The following is a 25201-nucleotide window of genomic DNA, read 5'->3' as shown; positions in this document are numbered from 1 at the left end:
CCCCGTCACCCAAAATGCTATTGAATGGTTTTGAGATCGGATGTTTACTTTTTGAGTTATACAAAGTTTTATGTCAAAATTTTCAGTATCTGTCACAATTGACCTTGAAAACAGAATATGTTTTCAGACTTAGATTCCACACGGTAATACCTATCCAACAAGCCATAGATTGTTAAAATCCGTCCATTTTTAACGGAGATATCGAAATTTTTCTGTAAGCGACTTTTCCCCCTATTCCAGCAGTAGGAGTTTTGAGCGCTGTCTGGCAAAGAAATGCTTGGGAGCAACGGAAAACACGATTTTTTATACTGTTACATACAATTGTTTCTAAGTACCAAAAGGATTGTGTACAGCATCCTTTTTCATGACATTTAGCCTCGGACCGATTTTGGCACGGCTCGTTCTTGGCAACATAATCGTTCGAATATGACATATATAAACCAGATGATGGCAGAATTTTTTTTAATTTATTTTGTTTTAAACTACTTACAGCAATAAATGCTGGAACAACATAACATCCATATACCATTCGAATCAGTTCGTCGAGATCAGCAAATGCGTGTGTGACAAATAATTTCACTTAATTCGGAAAATTTCTTTTCTACAAATTCAGATTCATACGAAAAGTCGTATGCTCCCAAACAAAGTTCCTGCATTATGTTTGGTTCCGACCTCTGGTTCTGGAACTACAGGATGATATGTGAAACGAAATCAAAATTGTGTAACTCATTTTTCTCGTAGATGGCTGAACCGATCTAAGATTCAAATGAAATCTAAGAATCATCTAAGATTCAAATGAAAAGTTTCAAGATTCTATAAAACATCTTGCTTTTCAGTCAGATCCAACTTCCGGTTTCGGGGATACAGGGTGATTAGTATAAAAATGTCTATTCCACATAAATTAATCAGGTTTATCGGGTTAGCAGATTTGGATAGTCGATAAAAAAATTAACTTTTTTCAGTTTTAGTGGTATTCAGTTGTCGATCAGAAGGCACCTAAAAATTTAATTCGTGCTATGATCTCTCAAAGATATCTTAACTGATTTTCAAATATTTTGAAACAAATGTAAACTATACAACTACTCAGGTGAATTTATCTGACTTCGGCCATACCGATTTTAGAATTCCGGTTCCAGTATAAAATCGTTTCTCAAAGCTCAATCGTTTTCTCAAAAAAAGCCTAATCAAATTTCAGAAACAAAAATTCAAATTAAAACAAACTTATATACAAAAATTAATTAATTTTATCCAATTATGACTTCCGGTTCTCGAATTACATGATGATTAATTTTTAAAATTCAAACGATATAGAAGATGACAATCCCGAAAAGCTTCAAAGTTGGACTCAAAACTGTTGTAATTTATTTGTCATATGGCCATACGAATCGGTTTGGGTTATGCTGGTTCCTGAATACCGGCTCTGGAAGTACCTTAAATTACCGTAAACTCTAGAGTGGAACTTACATATCCTGGCATGTTTAATCGATTATCACACTTCTAGATTCAAATTCGATCCGATTTGCAGTTTCGACATTACAGAGTAATGAGTGATTAAAATCTCAAATTGTCGCTTAAAACGACGGTCATTAAAATAATGTCATGAAAACTTAAACACCGAAGAATATTCATGCAAAAAACACATGCGGATTGATAAAAATAGGTATTATCTCACTGCTAGGTGGATTAAACACATTTTTTACCCAGAGACCACTACGACCGAAAGATATCACAGTGGTACCGTGTCATCAGATAGATTGCATAAAAAGACATAAAAACTAAAAAGGTTAGGCCCATTACCGATGTGGAACAAGGTAATCAAAATCTCAAATGATCGATAATTTGTATTTGTATTGTATCTGACGCAATTATATCGATTGCCCAAATATATGCAAGAGCTTTGTAGTGTTGCAGATTCCGATATTTAGCCGATCAACAGCACTTGATATGTACGGAGTTTAGTTTCTCCAGTTTTGACACGGTTTGCTAATCCACTTACAATTTAACTATCAATTTCTCTTGGTACGCGTTTTGGTAAAAAAAAACTTTCGATTCGGCTTTTACGAAAACCTTCCACCGGTCTTCGACGTCAACTTAACCACTAATAAAGTCTGAGTTTAATAAAAACTAACAAAGCCGCCCCGTCGTACGTATTCGAAAGCATTCGATGAACTTCATTGTTACAGAGTTGAAAAAGTAGAGAAAAACTGAATTGAATAAAGTTCAGCTCAAAACCAAACATTTTCAGTTTAGAATAAACTTGTTTGAACTACACAATTGTTTTACTTCGATAATGTTGACTGAAACCCGAACTTATTGTGTGATGTTTAGATTCGATTTGCCTCGATCAAGACTTACCACTAGAGACATCCAGAGAAAAAACAGCACAAGCAAAATTATACAACCAATAATCATTAATGACTTATGTATTATCCAATTAAAATCCCAAAATCCATCAGTTTATCAAGAAAAAAACATTATTTGTTTGAATTCATTGATTCTTAGGTATATCGCGTACGGATTAAGGTCAAACAGGTTTTCTATTCAAGCTATTTCAGCTCTGAGCTGCATTACACATAATCATTCAACACGCAATGCTGATGCATATTCATTGAACGTACAAATCAAGTGTTTACACTAGGTTTCTTTTTACGCGGGGGATACGTACCGCTTTAAAAAAATCGCGTGACTTCGGAAATCCGCGTAAAAACCTCAAAACTAGAGAAAAAAATTTTTTTTGACAAATATCTTAGAAATGCAAACGTCCAGATCTGGTGTAATCTCAAACAAATTTTTTTTTATCGATTTTGGGACATTTTGAAATTTTCTAAATCGCAATTATTTTTATGTCAAATGACTTAGAAATATGCATGAAACGTTGACATCTGGTGTAATAAAAAAAAGAAATTTTTCAGCTTTGGGAAAATTTGAGAACGCGTAATTTTGGAATTCCGCGTAGAAAAAAAGCCGCAAAATGTTAGAAATTTTTTGATGCCAAATGTCTTAGGATCCAATGAAACGTCTAGAAAAATCGAAAATTTTCCAAGTGTTGAAGAATTGAATTACACAAAAAAAATCGGGATAACACCAGATCTCGACGTTATATGCATTTCCGCTTAAAAAAAACGCGGAACTTCAGAAATCCGCGTAAAAAAAGACCTCAGTGTACTGATCTTTTCTCGAACTCTTTGAATTTTTCCACATTCGTCACAGAAACTTCCCTTCTTTACTCCAATATACGAATTAAATGTCTAGCTGATTACTCTTCTACCATGTTTTGACAGTCAACCAATATCAGAAAGTATGTAGGCTGAGTATAGAAGGTTGCATTTATTTCCTATCATCTCTTTGCTACTGAGTATTGTCTACATCACCTTTTGTCTCCGCTTTCCAAAAAAAAAGAAACCGCTTTTTTAAACACATTATATCTAAAGGTCAACCATGAGCTTAAATTTTGACTAGTTTCGTTATTTTTCCATGTAAAAATTGCTTGATTTTAGTTTGATGTACTTGATCTTTTCATGAAACATCTTTTTTCGAAAAATGAACGAATTTCCCAGGACTGCAAATATAATACAGAAACAAGATCAATTTTTTAACATGTTTTTGTATGCTTTGTCCCAGGTTGGCGATTCAATTCTATCAGTGTACAACTTTGCTTCCGCCGTTTTCCGATAGGTGGCTGTACCGGCTGAGGCTGGTTAAAATACATAGATAATAATGCCTTTAAAGTGAGTGTGTACAGTGTCTAACGAATTGTCATCGCCGTTTCAGTGACAGTTGTTCTTGTTTTCGTATTATTCACGTTCGAAAATGTCTGTTTATGTGCCCAATTCTCGCCATCTGCGGAAAGTTTTACTTTTCTGTTACAATTCGAAAAAAAATGCAACTGAAGTGCATCGAATGCTTTCAGAAACTTACGGTGATGCTGCTCTTAGTAAAAGTACGTGCCGGGAGTGGTTTCAACGTTTTAACGCCTTAGTCGCGCGCTAAAAGAAAAGCGGCCACAGTATCAAGAGCGACATGGCAAAGTCATCCTCCAACACGACAATGCTCGCCCTCACGTCGCAAAAGTGGTCAAAAAGTACCTGGAAACGCTGAAATGGGAAGTCTTGCCCCACCCGCCGTATTCCCCAGATGTCGCCCCTTCTGACTTCCATCTATTCCGTTCGATGGCACACGGCCTGGCAGATCAACATTTTCAATCCTTCGAAGAGTTGGAAAAATGGTTTGCTTCATGGATAGCGTCAAAAAAGGACTCCTTTTTTCGAGCCGGGATCCGAAAATTGCCGGAAAGATGGGAGAAAGTTGTCGCTAGCGACGGACAATACTCTGAATAATACATCTGTAAGCACTTTTTCACAATAAACCTTTTAATTTTGGAAAAAACTGCGGAAGCACAGTTGTACACCTAATATTAGAAACTTGATCTCAAGAGCCAAAACATTAACTATTTAAATTTTGTGTTTTAAAGCTTACAATTAATTATCAAGCCATATTTTACTACATATTTTGATACAATCGAACTAATATATAATAAAAAACTGTACTTCTAAAGAACGTCAAATTGTCATATTGCAGCAGCAAATCGACGAAAGCATAATCATGAGTGAAATATCGCCTACAAACCAGCTGAAGGTAATCAACGGTTACGGAATAGGCCTCCTCTTCTGGGTGAGTAAATAATAGACTCGCCCCATCGCACCTGAATGCGAGAGGAAAAAAAAATAGGGCACGTGTCTGGATGATTACGTCTTACAGTAGGAAAAATCTGCCATCGTGTCCCCGGCAATTTTATCGATTTTAGGCTAATATTACGATTTCTATGAAGCATGACGTTGTACATTTTCAGGTCTCGGATGACAGTGCTTCAATGGCAGACGACCGTACGACCTCCGAACGGCTTCTGACCGGCGAAAACCAGGTCAAAGCCGTACCCGAAAAACGTTTTCTCGTGCGTATTGACGTTTCTCCATCGAACGACCTAATCCATTTTGATGTTTTGTCACCGTCGGTGAGTTTTGTCTGTGCCGATGATTTTGAAATGAATAAATATTGGTTGTATGTTGAAGACTACTGCTTTAGAAAAAGCCGCGGAGGTCATAACTTTATTCATTGCGTAATTCAAAATTCTTTAATTCCAAACTAATGTTCATCTCGTTTCAACTTCCGCCTTGCACTTTCCTAAATGAAAACTGACAAATTAATTATCTGATCTTCTGGGAAAAGTATTTAATTTTTTCGATAACGAAAGATTTAATTAATATTTTGAGGTGAGTGCTCCAGGAAATAAAGCTCTGCCTTCATCATTCCTCAGAACTCGGTGCGAAGAGTGGCTCAGAAAGTTTGAGAAAAGTTTAAAAAATTAAAATTTTTCCTCAACGCAAAAAGTTTTATCTTCAGAAGGTAATAAGACTGTCTCATCCCTGCCGGATCCAAACAGGGATGGTCGTGCAGATCATAGAATCTAGTGAGTTCCTAGACTTCTGAGAAATAAGTATAAAATATTGGCGTAGGAAATAAAAAGCGCGAAACGAACTGTACACTTTTGATAAATTCCTGTTAATTTGAAACGGACTCTTTCTACCGAAAGCGCTTTCAACAAATGAAGTAAGTTTATTTCTGATCTCATGGAAAACAGTTCATGTTCGCATCTCATGCGACGCAGAAACAAATTGTGTACAATCGAGACGACATAGGCTAGAGGTAGTGAAGAATAGGACAATAGAAAGGGTTTTGAAGTGAGCAAATTCAATAAACAAAAGCCGAATTTTTTTCCTTCGCGACCAATCGCAATCTGCATCATCTTCAAGCGCTGGATAGGCAGACCAGCAGCAAACCAAATTAAAATCTAGTTAAAGAAATTCACTTAGATGTAAAAGATGTACTTGAAATACAGTTCAAAAAACCTGTTGTAATCCACCTAGTGGTGTAATGATGCCTTTCTCATATCAATCATACTATCATATATAATACTGCGATTCTTGAAAGAATAACCGAAATCGGTTTGTTTGGCCGTCTACTGATAAAAACTATCAATTGGAAAAGATTTGAGGTCGATTTAGAGAATTTTTTAAGGTTTTTCCCCATTTTCAGTGATGGTATACAATTTTTAACCAACTTTACCCTATATTTCCGGATCCGGAAGTCGGATCCGCATGAAATTCAGGAATTACGTATGGGACCACAGGACCTTCCATTTGAATCTAAGTTTGTGAAAATCGGTTCAGCCATCTCTGAGAAAAGTTAGTGCACTTATTTTCACTATTTTTGGCACATTTTACCCCATAATTCCGGAAACGGAAGTCGGATCCAAATAATATTCAGGAATTTTATATGGGACTACAAGACCACTCATTTGAATATAAGTTTGTGAAAATCGGTCGCGCCATCTATGAGAAAAGTTAGAACACATATTTTCTTTTTTTGCACATTTTACCCCATAACTCCCGAACCGGAAGTCGGATCCAAATAATATTCAGGAATTTTGTATGGGATTTCAGGACCTTTCATTTGAAAAATGAATATGTGAAAATCGGTTCAGCCATCTCTAAGAAAAGCTAGTCCCCACTATTTTTTGCACATTTTACCCCATAATTCCGGAACCGGATCCAAATAATATTCAGGAATTTTGTATGGGACCACAAGACCTTTCATTTGAATCTAAGTTTGTGAAAATCGGTTCAGCCATCTCCGAGAAAAGTTAGTGCAAAAAAACGTTACATACACACATACACACACACAGACATTTTGCGTACTCGACGAACTGAGTCGAATGGAATATGACACTCGGCCCTCCGGGCCTCGGTTCAAAAGTCGGTTTTCACAGTGATTGCATAACCTTTCTATATGAGAAAGGCAAAAAGATGTATTACGTTTAGTAAAAGTGAACAAGAAACAATAACATTCGCTCCGGTTAAGAATAAGGTGCACAGTATTAAGTATGATAATGTTAAATATAAAACCTTTGTGTACATGGTAGACCGTACATTATCTCTGCCCGTAGGAACTGGGTACGGAGAGATTCTACATATTCGTCAAAACGGAAGTGTGTCGTTTTTTCCTTTGGTAACCGAAATGGAATGAGGGTACTACGTATGCGACTACATCTTATTCCATCCTACGTGACACTTGATCAGGGCGGGAGGCAACTTTGTAAATCGTCGGTAACCTACGCAATACAACAAATGAATTCTGAGAACAGTCTGCTCATTGCAGTTAGCCCTGCATTAAATAAGCAAAACCATTCAGCACCGGCATCTGGTAATTACTGGACTTTTGTTTTCACAAAATCTGATAAATTAAAATCTTCATCTGAAACCTTGCTAACACAAACCCAGGCCACAACAACTAACACTAACATCATCTACATGCGAGTTGTGAATCGAACATCCCCTAACCTATGCTGTATAAGAATTAGAACACCTCTCTCATAAAATAACAAGTATAAATAAAGGTCTAGTAAAACATTTTTTTGTAGATTTTAATTAAAATGTATCATGATAATTTGACTCTGTTCAGCTTTCAGGATAATCAAACGTTCAAAATAACTAAATGCTTAGAATTAAAACCTGTTTCAATATGACAAATTGATGTAAATTCTGTTTTAGTACTATTGTTCACTACTACCGGTATTTTTAGAACTAAATCCTTGAACGGGTAAAATCGTAGTAAGTTTCAATGGCCGTCAGCTGACAGGACCTACATATTTACTAGAACAGTCTTGAAGACTTTGAATCCTGAATTTTAAACACTCTTCACCCTATAATACCGTAACCGGAGGTCGAATGCGGATAAAATTAGACTGTCACATGGTCACTTATGAAGAAAAATTCTCCTAGAACTAAAATTTTAACCATAATCATGGGTAATTCCGGACCCGGAAGTCGGATCTAGATGAAATTCAGAAAATCTACCCAATCATCTTGGAGAAAACGTAAATGTATGAATGTCAGAGCTTAAATGACTATTTTGCACTTCTTGCCTTTCTCTGTAGAATTGCTGAAAAAACCGACATTGGATCGGAGCTCCAGTGATCCCATCTGATTGAAGATTTTCTCTCTTAAACTTAAACTCGTTTGAAAACTACTATTGAGTTATGAATCAAGTTCGAATATGAAATGGCTGCCACTTTCGGTTCCGGAGATACAATGATATAAGTGACCAACAAAACCACTATTTTGTCGTGAATACGACTTACTTTACTATGGGGCACCTTTTCAAAATTTACCCTCTGAGAGAGTGATAAATTTATGATCGTGAATATCTCCTGTTATATCTAATGAATCAACATAATTCTTACTACATGCATCGGAAATATGATCACAATTTTATGATAAAATTTTCAGTTGTGTGACATAATCTCAAATAGTTCAAAATTAAACTTTTCTGAAATATTTGGTATAAACGAGTATCAAAGAGGATAATTCACAAGGCGCGTTTGCCTTTCTCGTATTTTGAAAGCTCATAGCTCAGTGATCTGTAGAAGTATTTATATAATCTAACTACCAATAGAATCGAAAACTTTCAACTTGAACGTGTATTGCAACAACATTGAAGCTTTTCAATAGTACACTATTGAAAAACCTGTTTGATTTAACCCATGACAGCACCAACCAATCAAAACGCGAGATGTCTGCATCTATACAAGAGGATCCATATAAAAGTTGAGTGGTTCATTTTTCCTACCAACATCGTCTCACTGTTTCTCGTTCTGCGAACAAGAAAAGGAACTTTGGCAAAGGGGCTGTCTGTACACCGCTGCCTCTAGCTGGTACAAAATGAAATATGATGTGAGAAATAGCGTCATTTAAGTTGAAGCAGCTACTCTGAACGTACGAGACACCGTCAGCACGATGGCACCGAAAACCGGTAGAAAGGCAGTCGAAAAGTCCAGCAAGGCTCATTCAAAGCACTTGTCAGTGCTAAAGAGAATCATAAAGAACTAGTTGAATTTTGTCGCTTTCCAACCATTTTCTGAGCAACTGTTGCCGAAACAAGACACACACGAGAACCATCTCAGATCTTGTTGATTGTGACAATTCAAAGCATGTTTTAGTGGCACAGATAATGCCTCTAGCAGGTACAAAATGAAATATGAAAATGCCTCTAGCAATTACAAAATGAAATATGATGTGAGAAATAGCGTCATTTAAGTTGAAGCAGCTACTCTGAACGTACGAGACACCGTCAGCACGTGCCATCGGCTCGTTTAAGTTTAAGAAAACCGGTAGAAAGGCAGTCGAAAAGTCCAGCAAGGCTCATTCAAAGCACTTGTCAGTGCTAAAGAGAATCATAAAGAACTAGTTGAATTTTGTCGTTTTCCAACCATTTTCTGAGCAACTGTTGCCGAAACAAGACACACACGAGAACCATCTCAGATCTTGTTGATTGTGACAATTCAAAGCATGTTTTAGTGGCACAGAGGCCTTATCACTGCACTAGGATTAAGAGTTAATTAAACTTTCAATTTTTCCTACCAAAAGATTCATCAAGATGGAAACCGTCACTAACACATTGAATTACGAACGGCAATGCGAAAGCGATGATATTGAACACATCTTTATACTAGTATGGGTTCGTGTGAAAATATACCATGCGAGACAGGGTTGCCATATATACAGATTAATCTGTAATTTATTTATACATACAAATATGTACAGATTGATCTATATTATTATTATTATTATTATTATTATTATTATTATTATTATTATTATTATTATTATTATTATTATTATTATTATTATTATTATTATTATTATTATTATTATTATTATTATTATTATTATTATTATTATTATTATTATTATTATTATTATTATTCCCTAGGCTTTGGATGATGAGCTACAGGGTGCGTACCCCCGCTTGGTGGATGGGGGTGGGAGTCAATTTACACTTCGCGTATTTACAAAGTCTGACCATACCGAGATCGATCGTTAGCTTATAAATTTAAAAGATGAAAATTATTGTGTTGTCTGAATCGATCACGGAGTGGACAGGACTAATAATGCTTGAAATTGACAATAGGTCATTAGGTGGTTTCGAGCATTCTTATGCCTGGAATTGGTCACCAATTTGAATTATTTTGATCCAGTTGGGATGAATATTAATATATCATATTCGTCCTGAGCTTGGTGAATTTAATTCTAAAAGGAGGACTATTGTTATCAGGAATAGGAGTAAATTGATATCCTATGAACCGTTTAAGAACTTTCAAACCTTTCCGATCCGGCTCGGTATCGGTAATGTTTACAAATTGCAATGATGACGAAACTGATTAATCAAGTGTGAATACACTCTCATATCGGGAAAGGTTTGAATGTACTTAGATTTCTCAAACTTGGACACAGATGTCACCTTCTAACTAAGAGTGTGAGATGTGTGTTTCTGGAAGAGAGCGGTTCACGTGGACCATTTCATCCAATCACACCTAGTATTTCTTCACGAAATACATGTAGTTCTTGTTTCCTGGATGCGTGCTCAACACTAGAAGGCCCAACACTTAGTTTAGACCTAGACTGCTCAAAGGCAGTCAGAATGATGGAAAGAGAGAAAGTCAATAATATAAACTGTGACAGAATAAATAAAAGCTAGTGCAGTATTCCTAAGTGCATATATCGTTAAATAAAGAATTAAAAAAGTTCACAGAATTTCACGCGGTCCTTCCATTGTTTACATATTGTGACTTTCCTGGGCAATCTAGTGTTAAATGCGCATCCTTACATTATATAATTTAACAAGCTTACTAACACCTAATTTTCTTTTATTCTTATCACGAGAAAATATCAAAATAAAAGATTATAGACAAAAACGATATGGATATACTAGGATGCTACAGGAATACCAAAAGGAAATTGAAAACAAATCAAGAGCCCCAGTGAAACGACGAAACATTGGTATGTTATTGTAATAAATCTTTTGATGACATATTAACTTTTGGTAAGTCACAATATTTCTATTTTTATTATTACTTTTATTATTATCATTATTATTATTGTTGTTGTTATTGTAATATTATAAATATTTATTTCTTTATTCTTGATAAATTATCACATTGAGATATTAACAGGTTTCTCCGGCATAATAAAAAAGCGATGCAATGGGGAAAAGGAAATGTAACGTAACTTCGACAAAGATAGAATTAATCAGAGCAGATTAGAATGGATAGTGTTAGTAGATCAAACATATCTACATCTGTTTAGGAACTTTAAAGTAATAATCGTTTGTACCGCTTCAGACATATAAGACTATTTAGGAAAGCAGGGACAAGACCGAAGCGGATACAATGCGAAATTTGCAAAGTTTCATCGACGAGGACATTTAAGACACAGAAGCAGCTGGTAGAATGACAAAATACGAATACGACAGAGACGCACGACTCAATGATTGACTGGTTACAGGGTGAAGCACACACTTCCTGCTCAAGTGACAAATTCTCTGGCAAACTTGCAATAGAAGATACTCGTATCTTTCGTTGCAAATTGATAGCCGCAAAGGAATCTGTCGCTTGAGTTACATGCTGGAGGATTTCCTCCTTCGTTACTAGTGTTCATTTGGGCACCATAGCCTAGTTCGTCTGGTATGGAAAGTGTGGATCGTTGTAACCACCCCCCTCGGCCAGAGCAGCCCATAAAAAAAAAAAAAAAAAAAATTATTATTATTATTATTATTATTATTATTATTATTATTATTATTATTATTATTATTATTATTATTATTATTATTATTATTATTATTATCATTATTATTATCATTATTATTATTATTATTGTCATTATTATTATAACTATCATTATTATTATTAAAATGACTCTTGCATACCGAAGATCGTCAATACATTTCAGACCAGGCCATTGCAATTGTTTCGTACTGATTTCGAGAAGAATCAGATATCTTCGAACTTCATAGCTTCAATAAAAATAAACTACAAATTTGTCTACTACAATTTATCTATTTGCCTATATTAGCAAATTAGCAAATTAAAAAGGAATTGTTTCAAGTTTTGAATATATAGTTGTAGAATAGTAGCTGTTTAATGTAACTTATCTGTACGCTAATGTAAGTGCATCGCTTCAAACTCTATTAGTAAAAAAGAGGAAAGCGTGCACAATTCATACAATCAATCAACTAACTGATACTCGGAAATGTGGTGGGAGCGTGCCAGATTTTTCGTATTCACGACATCCAGTTATGTCTCTGACATTACTCACCCGCCTTTTTTTCTATCCGCACTTGTTTCTAATAGTAACCAATGATCGAGTTCAAATATATTAAACGTAAACGTTAAGTCACGCTTTCCTGAACTAATCATAACAATTTGAATGAATTTATGCTTAAAATCACCAAAATCGTATCAGAAATTATCCTAACGAATAAAACATGTTTCAATGAGGCTGTTTGAATGACCAGAGAAAGGCCTTATCACAGCACTAAGTGGATTAAGAAGAGTTTTTTAGAATCGAATTGATCACTCCATCATATTTCTCGGAGATGATTTAACTGATTGTCTCAAACTTATATTTAAACGATAGACCTATGGCTATTGAATTTCATTTGGATCTGACTTCCGGAAATACAAAGTGGTATGCACCAAAAAATGAGAAACCTCTGTACTCTTATTTTGCTCAGCAATAAATTTCACAACGCTAGATTCAAATGAAAGTTTTCACAATTCAAGAATTTAATCTGCATCCGACTTCCGGTTATGGAATGACAGCACAATACACTTTGGTCTTTTTTATGCGGTCTTTTTTATGCGGTTTTTTTGTATGCGGTTTTGTTTATGTGGTACGTAAACTCGCCTTAAAAAAGACTTCAGTGTAAATGGAATATTGAAAAAAAAATCATATCTACTTTTATACAAGTGATACTTTACAAGACAAGAAGCATTGAAAGTCTTGACGGAAATCCTCAGAATTTTACTTATTTGCGTTTTTCAGCGATGATTGTACCACTTCTCACAAAATTAGATTAAAATTGAAGGTTTGATGGTCTCATTGGTTGTTGTGAAATTTTATCTGAATCTGAAACCCGTCCCGGGTTGGCGGTTTAATGCATAGGGCGCTGGTCTTACAAACCAGTAGTCGTATGTTCGAGCCTCGACCTGGAAGGATTCTTAGTGTCAGTAGAATCGTAGCACCAGCCATGCACTGGTTCTGTACACTTTGAATCAGCTGCGAAGTCTGTTGAAACAGAAGGTCAAATTCCACTACAGGAATGTAATACCAAGGCTTTGCTTTATAAGGTTACGAAGCAAAACACGTACACAATTTTTGAAACTAATCCCAAAATTGATCCATTTAGTTGATGGCAAAATGTATCGATATTTGCTAAACCTTCTAAATGGAACTCATGTTGATTACTCAAGGATAACTGAACCTTCACAAACTTAAGACCAAATTTACTATTGTTTAACTTCGTTCGGATTCGACCTCCGGGTTCAGAATCACGGGGTCAAAAGTATTAAAAATGTTAAGCCTTTAAAGTGGCGATGCAAAAAATGTACAATATTGTTTCGATTTGTTGGTCTAGTTGAAGGGTACATTTTTGGCAACACTGCTTTTGACAGATCACGCGTGAATCGTGTCTTATGTCATTGTCAAACTTGTTTAGTTTGTTCTATAATTTATTCATGAAACGGCTTACGAATGAACAACGCTTGCAAATGGGTGCTGGCGAAACTGGAGGAAGGTCCATTATTTGATCGAAAGAAAAAAAATTTAAAGCGTTTATTCATACTCGATTTTATTTTATCGAAAAATTGTGTTCTGCGACGAAGCTTTTTTTCTGGTTGAATTGATACATCAACATGCAAAATTGTCGCAACTGCAGTGAAGACCTACCAGAAGCATTGCAAGAGCTACCGATGCGTCCCAAAAAAGTCACTGTTTTGTGTGGATTATGAAACGGTGGCATCATCGGGCCGTACTTTTTCAAAGACGACGATGGGCGGAACATTGCAGTGAATGGCTAGCGCTACCGTGTGATGATTGACGATTTTGTTTTTACCCAAAATGTAAGAATTGGACATGTCTGACATGTGGTTTCAACAAGACGGTGCCACATCCCACACGGCACGACACAATTGAGGGCCGCCTCAGTTTATCTCACGTTGGCCGCCAAGATCGTATTGATTAAACGCCTTTGGACTATTTCTTGTGGGGGAAATTAAGGCTCATGTCTACGAGGATAAACCAGTAACGGTTGACGCACTAGAAGCAAATATTGAAGCATTTATTCGGTGATATACCGGCCTATATGTCGGAGAGTGTGTGCCAAAGTTGGACGTTGCGCATCGGCCATCTACAGCGGAGCCACGGCCAACATTTGCATGAAATTATCTTCAAACATTAAATTATCTTGATCGTTCTATCGATTCCAATATAGATTTCTCAAATATTTTGTTTTTGTTTTGAAAATCTAATTCTATACCTCCTAAAAAATCACACTTTAGTTGATGGCCATGCTCAAAGCGATGTCTGGAAACTGCGATAAAAAAACTCCGAAATGAAACATTCTATTTTCGCAAAAAAATGTAAGAAGTAAGGTACCACAAAATGAATTAAAACAGTTTTTTTTAATTAAAAATATCATTAACAAAGTTATTAACCCATGCGAAACCTATTGTTGTATAGTGTGCGCTGATTGCCGGCTGCTTGAGTGAAATCATTTCCTCATTAAATGTGTTCCATGCTGTGTGGATTGCGAAGTAAACTATAACTTTTATACTTGTCTTGCAAAAATGTACAATTAAAATGCCCTTGCTCACCCAGAATTTTCTAGGAATAAAAATACTGATATTAGAGATTAAACAAATGTTGAAGCTGTTTGACTTTTGACCATGTGGCATAATTTAATATGAGTTATGGTCGAACACTGAGCTAATACGTGACAGTGTTCGACCATAACTCATATTAAAAAGTAACTCGAATTAGTAATGGCATTTACAAAATATACCTTGTATAAAATAGTTCAATAGCAAAAATCGTTTATCTAGAATCGCAGTTAAAATAACATGTATGAGTACGTGAAAGGGAAAAAGATGCCACCACCGTTGCTAATCTCTAGCATTCACACGGTTTGTTTACGAGAGGAAATTAAGTTTGTTCACCTACTTTACAGAAATATGACCACTCATTGGATTGTTACGTACGTGAGGAAAGGTTGTTGATTGAGACGGTATAAATTCCGTGATTTACTTTTAGTAAGCGATACCACCATTAAGTCATATTTATAGTTAAGTATTCTGCTGATTGCACATGTAAAGGTGAGCTCCAAAATTATCTACAGGCTGACAAATTCTGCTATAGCTTAATTAGTCACTCACCTTTGATACGCTAGGCTTGAGAAGTAAAACCGCTTACCTGAAAAGAGAAAACAAAGTTATAGAACATATATTTCAATTATTTTGCGAATATAGACTACAGTCTATTGAAATAGAAGGTAAAATTCTACAAAAGGAATATAATTCGAAGACTTTTCTCAAAGGATCGTTATTCATGTTTCATAATGTTGATCTGCAAATAGAGTAAAGTTTAATTGTACCATTCGACTATACAATAATGATTTGATAAGTACATTCAACGTAATTGATTTTGTTTAGAATAGCAACACAAAATATAATATTATTGCCATTTCAGAATTGAGCGTTGCACAATAGATCAGAAATCAATGTATTTCGTTGAAAACAACACCTTTGGTTTCGAAACTTAGTGCTTATATCATCTTTGTTTCTAATAACTAAATACTGATCCTCTAAAGCTTAATTTAATTCCTATGTTTCATAGCAAAGGATCACTTTGAACTTGCGTCAGACAAAATAGCCTCCGCGTTTCAAATAAGTCAGCATTTCTTTGATATACTTTCTAGTGTGCATAGTCATTCTCAAGCACACAATGGACTGCAACATCAGTATTTTCCTTTCCTAACAAATGTTCCAAGACATACACACTTCATGACATTGTGCGATTCGCTTGGCTGCCTGCCTGCCTGCCTGGGAAGGACCGAACAACGCATGGACACGGGTGGGAAATGAACATGTTTCAATACCAGCTGCTTTAAATAACATTCCACCGTAGCACGCTTCTGTTCACATCAAAGGTCTGACGGTGCTTTACGGAACCGTGAAGATTCACCTCTTACACACGACCCAATGCCCGACAAGAACGAACGTTTCCGCTTGGATTGAACATATTTTCCTGAGGCTGTTGGCTGTAATTCCGCACTTCGGCGGAATAGTTGTGGATTTGGAACGAGACATGGAGCAGGCTTGGTGACTTGTGAGATGGACCCACTCAGGATAGCAATACTACGAGATTTTCTCGATTTTTTTTTCAAGTAAAATGGTTGTACGCATTCAATAAAAATTTACGCATTGCAGTTGTTGCATGTATGGAAATCAGCGATGCGCTTCATAGCAGCTTATTTTACAGGAAGACTTTTATATTATTGGTAATTGATATCACCACGATGGAATCACAAAATACGATTCAATTTCCACGAAAATATCGAATCTAATTCGTAACCTGTGAAAACCATCTGTAAAACGTGCTTAATCTACCTAGCAGTGAGATGATACCTTTTTTTTTATCAATCATTGAATCACTCATTACTCTGTAATGTCGAATTTGCAAATCGGATCGAATTTGAATCTAACAGTGTGACAATCGAATAAACATTCCATGATATTTCGAAGTAATTTCCACTTTAGAGTTTAAGGTAATTTGAAATACTTCCAGAGCCGGTATTCAGGAACCAGCTTAACCCAAACCGATTCGTATGGCCATATGACGAATAAATTGCAACAGTTTTGAGTCCAACTTTAAAGCTTTTCGGGATTGTCATCTTCTATATCGCACTAAATTTTAAAAATTCATCATCTTGTAATCGGAAGTCAGAATTGGATAAAATTAATTAATTTTGTATGGGACTATAAGTTTTGTTTCTAATTCGCTTTGGCTTTTTTTGAGAAAACGATTGAGCTTTGAGAAACGATTCGATACCGGAACCGGAATTCGAAAATCGGTGTAGCTGAAGTCAGATACACCTGCTGTATAGTTTACATTAGTTTCAAAATGTTTGAAAATCAGTGTAGACATCTTGGGGAAATCGTAGTGCGAATTTTTGGGTACCTTCAGAATCGAAAACTGAATACCACTAAAACTGAAATAAGTTTATTGTCATCCTGTAGCTCCTGTACCAGAGGTAGGAAACAAGCATAATTCAGGAACCTTGTTTGGGAGCATACGATTATTTATATGAATCTGAGTTTGTAGGAAACGATTGGGACATCTCCGAGAACATTGAGTGAAATTATTTGTCACAGCCACATTTTCTGATCTCGACGAACTGATTCGAATGGTATGTTCTTCTAACATTTATTGATGTAAGTAGTTTAAATCAAAATAATTATGGAATTGCTACCAACTCGAAAATGCTGCCATCATTTGGTTTATATATGTCATATTCGAAGGATTATGTTGCCAAAAACGAGCCGTGCTAAAATCGGTCCGAGGCTAAATGTCATGAAAAAGGATGCTGTACACAGTCTTTTTGGTACTTAGAAACAATTGTATGTAACAGTATAGAAAATCGTGTTTCACGATGCTCCCAAGCATTGCTTTGGCATACAGCGCTCAAAACTCCTACTGCTGGAATAGGGGGAAAAGACGCTTACACACAAATGTCGATATCTCCGTTGAAAATGGACGGATTTTAAAAATCTATGGCTTGTTGGATAGCTATTACCGTGCGAGTCTGGAAACATATTCTGTTTTCAAGATCAAATGGGACAGATACTGTCAAAAAACTGAAAATTTTGACTTAAAACTTCGTATAACTCAAAAAGTAAACATCCTATCACAAAATCATTCAACAGCGTTCTGGGTGACGGGGAGACCTTTCATTTGCGACTAGTTTGATCAAAATCGGTCCAGCCATCTCTGAGATCTCGACCTCTTAGTTTACAACACACATACAGACACAGACACACAAACACAAACACGGACATTTGCTCAGTTCTTAGAGCTGAATCGATTGGTATATGACACTCCGCCCTCCGGGCTGTGGAAAATTTTTCTAAATTTTGAGCGAATTCTATACCTATTTTTTATATCTATCAAATAGGTAAAAATGGTGCCGTGTTCACAGATCGTGTGTCCGAATGTAATCCTTGTAGCCAGCATAAGGTTTATTCGATAAAAAATCTATCATCGCATTATTTTTTCAAATAATTGTGAAAGATCTCAAAAACACTAATTTTTCAGAGCTATTTTTGATAACACTCGAAAAATCCTCCGAATTTTCCAGCCATTTTAACCTTGCTGATAGATAAAAGTTTTTCAAAGTTCAAAATTTTTATAATTTTCCATCGAAAATTTCCTAAAACCCTCCGCGTACATGATACTTGATAATATGCACTGAAAAAAAACGAAAATAGGGTTGTCTACCCAAAGTTATAATGAAAACTTTAGACATATGACCTCAGAAAAGGTGAGACTTTTTACAATGATCGTAAATATCTCGAAATTCAAAGCGATGACCTATATATTTTTACATATCATTCGATTGCTAGTGATACCAGCTACAATTTTCGCCCTACTGCCATTCTTGCACTATCAAAAGAAAACCTTAAAAATCGATTAATTTATAAATATATATGAATTTTTCATTTTTTCCACATGTTTGTATATAACTCAAAAATTAAAGCGATGACAGGTACATTTTTCTACTCCAAAATATTGGAATCATTACCAGTACCAATGTATTGATGAACAAAATTATATATCCGTTCAAAGAATCTCAAAAAATTTGGTACAAATTCAGATAATTTCTATTATTGGAAAAATTTTGCCAAACAAAATCAAAACAAAACTTTTAAATTATATGACATATATTTTTTCATTACTTTAGTTTAAAATTTTTTATTAACAAAATTTACAAAAAAAAACTTAGACTTGGATATCACTGACAATCTTAAAAATTTTGGTCAACCTAAACTCTAAAAATAATAATATTTTTGTATTGCACAAAAGATCTACACAATTTTTATGCACAACCCAAACGCAATTGAAAACTACTAAAATTCTGATTTTGTTTTAGGTTTTCCGTAGATTCTAAAAAAAATCGATAAAAGATCGGAAATTTCAAAAATTGAAAATTGCCATCCATGTTGGTTTCATCTATTACATAGAGATGTGATAAAATGAGTTTTGTGATTATACAAAAATTTTTAATTATTTTAATGGCTTTATACAATAAGGAATAGAACCTAAAAATATAAGAATTTTAAATACTAAACGAATAACAAAAAAAAAACCAACTACAATTTAAAAATAATACATTACTTGATTTTTGTTTTACAAGCAATAAAGAACAAAATAATATATCCTAAATTTTCGACATCAATTACAATCGACAGAATATTAAAATTTATATTTCACAAACTTAGAATAATTTCGGAATGTACACAAATCTATCATATATTTGTTTTACAATTCAGAAAAAGTAGGATTACGAATTTAGCACAAAAAATCTCACGAATTTAAGTAAAACCTGTTTTATCCACCTAGTGGTGTAATGATGCCTTTCTCATATCTCTTTTATTCTTATATAAAAAAAGGAATGATATTCTTCAAACCATTTTGTATGATTTCTGAAACCTATGAAAGCTACCCAAGTAGCACGTTATATTGCTGTCCTGTATTTTTCAACTGATTGTGCAATTTATCAAATTAGTTTATATTACTATTCTAGTAACTGTTGTGTTATGGAAAAAGTGCATTTTTTTTTGTTGTGCAACATATCTTTAAGTTCTTCCGCTGTTACGAACATTTATTAACAATTATTGTGCAACTGATAAAAAAACTCATGCATCGATCCTATTACAAATGCTGCAATTAAATCAGCGAAAAAACGATTGTGAAACTCATGGAAACTACTACGTAAAGTAAACAAGAATTGAATTGATGTTTACAAAAAAATAGCAAACATAATCTCTAATGAATAAGTTTCACATTTGATTTTCTGTACAACTGCTCGTAATACAAACATGGAACTTTAAAAATATTCTGCACATAAATAAATGGTAATACTACATATTGTAGAATTGATCATTTATGTTTTAGTAAATAGAAAATCGACAACGAACTGCATTTTTATGGTGAAACATGTCTTCGTACGCCTGAAATTTTCAAGCGCCTTTGAATGTACGTGTTTTGATGATTGCACATCAATTCCTATGAAAATAACAATCTATTCTTTTCAAAGAATATGATCGGAATAGTGTTCAAAATATGTATAAGGAAGCTATCAAACATTCATACACCTTTTCAGACGATTTTAATCGTATTGATGGTTCAATTAATCTAAAAATCTCGAAATAAATTATTCTTCAATATTTTTCAACATGGCAATAGTGTGTTTAAAAGAAAATGGTTCACCCAACGTAATGATTTATTTCACCTAAATAAAAGAAAATATAAACATGTAAATATTGAAAAGAGAAATTTTTGTTTTTATTTTTATCAAAATATTTTTATCAAACTCGTTGACTCAAACAACAATACAATTTAGTCATTCATCTTAGTGAACCCGACTTTTGTGATGCGCACTGTAGGTGTGCTTTAGTTTCAAAAACAAATTACTCAAGCGGTAATATATAACTATGATGAACTTAACTTTTCTTTCAATAAATTTCAATAAATTTAAAAAGTGATGTCAAGTCTGTTCATTTTTTTCGCGAGATGAAAACCGGATACAAATTATCTTATTTATTTTTTTTTTTTTTTAAATAACTATTCATTGGAATATGAGTTAAAATTAAATTATTAAGATTTAAATTGGGTGTTCAGCCACAAGTGGTGACTTTTCAGCCCTGTTATATATATATAATTTGGTTATTACCATGAAGACATTATTTGCTTCCGCAATTCTGAGATTTTTGTGTAGGGAAAATTCTAAACCTACTTGTATTGTGTAATGGGGAAAAGGGGATACAAATTATCTTATTGTTTTTTTTTTTGTTTTCACTGCATATGTAATGCTGTATTTCTGGAACTTTTATGATAATATTCTCACTTTGGCAAGTTTTGCGTTCATTTCAAGCAGATAAACCTGGTACAGCTTATTTGCAAGTTTCGAATTGTGTTTCTAAAAATGAAAAAATCTGCACACACTGACCTAATATTTCATGAGGCAACCAAGACTATGCGGACTTGGCTGCAAAATAGTTTTTACTGCGAGGTTTTCAATTCGGCTTACCATTTTTTGCCTTGCGGAGAGCATAATTTCACTATTTTTTTCTTCACAAGAGATAAACAGACATTTCGGCATATATTGAGTCGGATACAATTATAACAGTCATTTGGAAAATTTTTGATAAGTTGAACAATTGTTTTAGTTACTTCGTTTTTACATGACGATGTGAAAATTTTTGCTGAGCTTCTATAACTGCTAGTGTAACGTGGGCAAGTTGGTGATTTGCTGCACAATTGTTTCAGATGTACCTTAAATTGTTCTATAGTGATATTTTGGGTAGTATTGTAAAACTTAACAGTGATAAGCTGCACAACCGATTTTAATATATTTGAAAATCTTTCTGAACTTATCTAACATAAAAAAACATTTCTAAAACAATTGTAGAACCTCTTGAGATTTCAATAAGTTACATTTGCTACTTGGGTAGTGCATGAACTAGTGGAACCTACAGCAGGCCCGTACCCAGGATTTCATTTCGGGCCCAAAGATTGAAAAATAATGTTACTGAGGATTGTTTCCCAAGTAGCAAACATTGTTCTAGTACTGAATTTATTAACTCTTTTCGCAACGATTATGCGATTGGCGATTAACTCGTTGTAAAAAGTCTCACCTTTTCTGAGGTCATATGTCTATAGTTTTCATTAAAACTTTTGGTAGACAACCCTACATTGACTACTAACGGGCAGCCGTTTCTGATTTCAGATATTAATAAAACCAATGTTACTTCAGGAGAATCGTGAACAAGGTCCACTATATGTTGAAGATTTGTTTTCCTTAGACTCAAAGATATCAAAAATAGAAACGATTAGCTTCGCGATGAATTTAAGAATGTCAAAATACGGTCCATCCATTGCTCGAAGAATTACTCTTTTGATTGTTGGACTTTCAGAGCACGAGTCAAAAATTATAAAGACTAATTGGATCATCCGACTCTTTTGGTTTAATTTTTCAAGTTAGTTTCGAAAAAGGTCAATCCCACTTTAGCAGTAATGGAATGATTAATGGATACCGACATCACCGGTACAGGAAGAAGATTCGGCTGCTAGAGCCCTAATTTCCAGTGGCCACTAGGTTCTATTCAGCGATCCCATATTCTGCTTAATCCAAAGACTAATGTCTTAGATGAGTTATCAAAGTTGTGATGGTGTTCGGCAAAGTTTTCAGTACTTAGTGCGAAATAATATGGAAGAGTTGTTCGGCGAGCACCGACACGTCAATGAACCTAAAAGTGTGACCCCAGGCACGAGACCCATATCAATTTGGCAGGCAACACCGTCTGTAATATGGTCCAGTCGAAGACCATCTGCAAGCCCTAATCAAGATTAATGAATGCGGCAACCCTTCTCAAGTTGGAAATGGAAACAGGCGGTGAGCTTTGCAAATGTGTCGCATAAGTCGACTTTGAAGTAGCTAAAACAAGAAGGGATATATCGCGACGTGCGCTAAAATAAAGAATTTTTCGCTCTTCTTGCGGCATTCCTCCGTTTATAGTGCTGCTCATTCAAATAACATTGAATCGTTTGATAGCATCTGTGCCGTGCTGGTGCAACGGTTTGCATCAAGTAGAAATTAACACAATGCAATTTCACGCTGCATAATTTAGTGATTTTTTTTTTTTATTTAATAACATATTTTAAGGCACATTGCGTTAAGCTATAAGATGCCGAGGGCATATGTTTTAACTACTTAAACTAGATTTTTTTTTTATTTTCACATCATATGAGCTTTGGGAGATCTAGTCTTCAACGGGTGGTCGGCAGTGGCTGGCTGGATCTTGTACGCTGGAGTAAACTGGCACGACGTTGGTACGTATCACTGTTGGTCGCATCTTTTCGTTCGTGTGGGTCCGCGGAAAACACCCCCGACTACGGGGAGCCGGCTGATGGCCCGCAATTTAGTGATTCAAACTGTAACCAGAAACATGTAGCAAGAATTGAAAGGAGCAACATTATAGTCGGACGTAAATCGAATCCTGTTTGCAAACTCATCAACTGGATCGGCCCGCAAACCACATTAATCTCATTCACTTGAAACTTTCTCTTGTCACTGACTGAAACGCACTACATTTCCACTAGAAGGCAAAGAAACCAGATCCCTGACCCACATCCTTACTTACCTATCGTGTAAGTATGTCCATCTATCTGAAACGTGGCACTTTTGCATTTCTTGAACACCTTCATCCCGGCACTCTGGGAGGAAAATGCAAATCCACCGCCCCCGATGTTGCGTCTCCCCGGTGGGGCGGGTTTTCCCGATGGTGATGTACTGGTATGCCGTGATAGTGAAGCCATTGGTAACTGGTGATGGTGGTGCTGCTGGTGGAGGTGGCGATGGGTACCCGCCAAACTACCCACACTGGTATCTGTGGAAGGCACCGGACTAGAACCCGATGCTTTACCACCAAAACCACCCACAGCAAACGACGGCGTTGGTGACGACGACGGCGGTAATAATGGCGTTGAGGTTATTGTTGATGATGCCGCATCCAAAGACGACAACGTTGATGATGGGTTATCACTTTTCATTGATTGATTGGTTTGATTCGCCATTTTTTCTCTAAAGGAAAGTTTTCACTTTAGCACAGCGGTTTTTCTTTGCCACGGATTTTCTGATAACTATTTCCTGTTGCATATTTTCTTCACTTTCCCAGTTTGCCTTTCCCAGTCAACCAACCAGTTATGCGTCGGTTTGGTGTGATTTCAAAAGCGTTTGTAATTCGATGAAAAAAGTTTAGCTGCTTTTGAATAAATTTCCCTCAACAGCACTAGCATTTTTTTTCGTCACTTTTTCCACCCAGAACATTAAGAAGCTTTATGTCGAATAATTTTTCTCTTTTACCGAGCATTTTGCTACATTTTGGAATGGTAATCGCACAAAGATTAACGTCATTCAACACAACGTAGTCTTTTTTTGCAAGATCCTATTGAAAAAATAAGCGTTTTAAACATGCAAGAGTACACAAGACTCTCTGAGAGATGCAATTTTTGGCAAAAAGGAATGGAAGACGGTTCATGTAGGGACTGTTGTTGTTGATTCAACGAATAACGTTTCAGATGTTTATTGTGGCTTCAATTGTGAAGGTTGCAACCTTTTACTCATATGACTTTCGGGTAAAAAAAAGACTCTGATTCTCATTACGTAGTTCAGAATTGAACCGAAATCGTTTGCAAGGAAGATGATTGTCAAACATTTATCGGCAGCCTATTTTAAGTATTAATTCAGAGCAATTTTAATTCTTTTTGTCACCAATGTTTCAGGACTACCGTGGATGAGAACATAAGCGGGTCTTGAAGACTTTTTGACAATAGAGTTTCTACTTTAGTTGTTCGTTCAAGGTACGGAATATAAAGAGTATAATACAATGAGTTCAACTCAAAGAAGAACAAACAAAATGGAAACGGTTTGAAGAGTGAGAACATAGGTTAGCTATATGACAACATTCTCTATGTCTGACTGGTGAATAATTTATTGACTAAAAATATAAAACCTGTTTAGAAATCCGAACTTTAGTTCATGCATAAAGACAAAGTACAACTAGATAAGCTTTAGTATGATGTGAGCTAAGTTTTGGCAACGGTGAGTCTGTTCCGAAAGTGAGCGGCCATGTCACTGTGGTAAGCATCTTTCCTCAAAGAACAAAACAACGGGGAAACGATGGCTCCCACAAAAGTTCGAAATTATTGATTAAATATTTATTCAGAAGAACCCTTCATCAGAATCTTCCACAAATAATCGTTCAAAACTTATTCACTTGAGCTTTGCTCGACTGTTTGTTCGCCATTTTCTGAGCTCTCTGATCGCCCACAGAATGTCCCAGACGTTGGCTACGTTCAAACTTGATGGAGCTCCGCATCATTGCCACCGGGTTGGGTCTAGCAGAAACTACCGGGTTTCCAGATCTCCAAAAATTATTCCAAAAAGTTAATTTCGTCGAAAAGCTCGTTTC

At 35.4% G+C, this 25201-nt stretch overlaps 1 protein-coding gene across 2 annotated transcripts in view; it reads right to left on the bottom strand.

The window, feature by feature from the left end:
- The window catches only part of LOC131429690 (dual specificity calcium/calmodulin-dependent 3',5'-cyclic nucleotide phosphodiesterase 1A-like), a 614729-nt gene extending 590894 nt beyond the window's left edge, over window positions 1-23835 (bottom strand). Inside the window, exon 1 of one of the 2 annotated variants that reach the window (XM_058593997.1) lies at window positions 23372-23835. In XM_058593997.1, coding sequence (XP_058449980.1) covers window positions 23372-23804 — 433 coding nt within the window. In that variant the 5' untranslated portion in view covers window positions 23805-23835. The remainder of the gene's footprint in view (window positions 1-23371) is intronic. The other variant, XM_058593994.1, reaches the window with a different exon arrangement.
- Between the last annotated feature and the right edge of the window lie 1366 nt (window positions 23836-25201).

This window comes from Malaya genurostris, chromosome 2 (genome assembly GCF_030247185.1).
Source record: "Malaya genurostris strain Urasoe2022 chromosome 2, Malgen_1.1, whole genome shotgun sequence".
NCBI lineage: Eukaryota > Metazoa > Arthropoda > Insecta > Diptera > Culicidae > Malaya > Malaya genurostris.
Note: the sequence above shows the minus strand (reverse complement) of the source record. Positions and strands in the feature narration are given on the sequence as shown.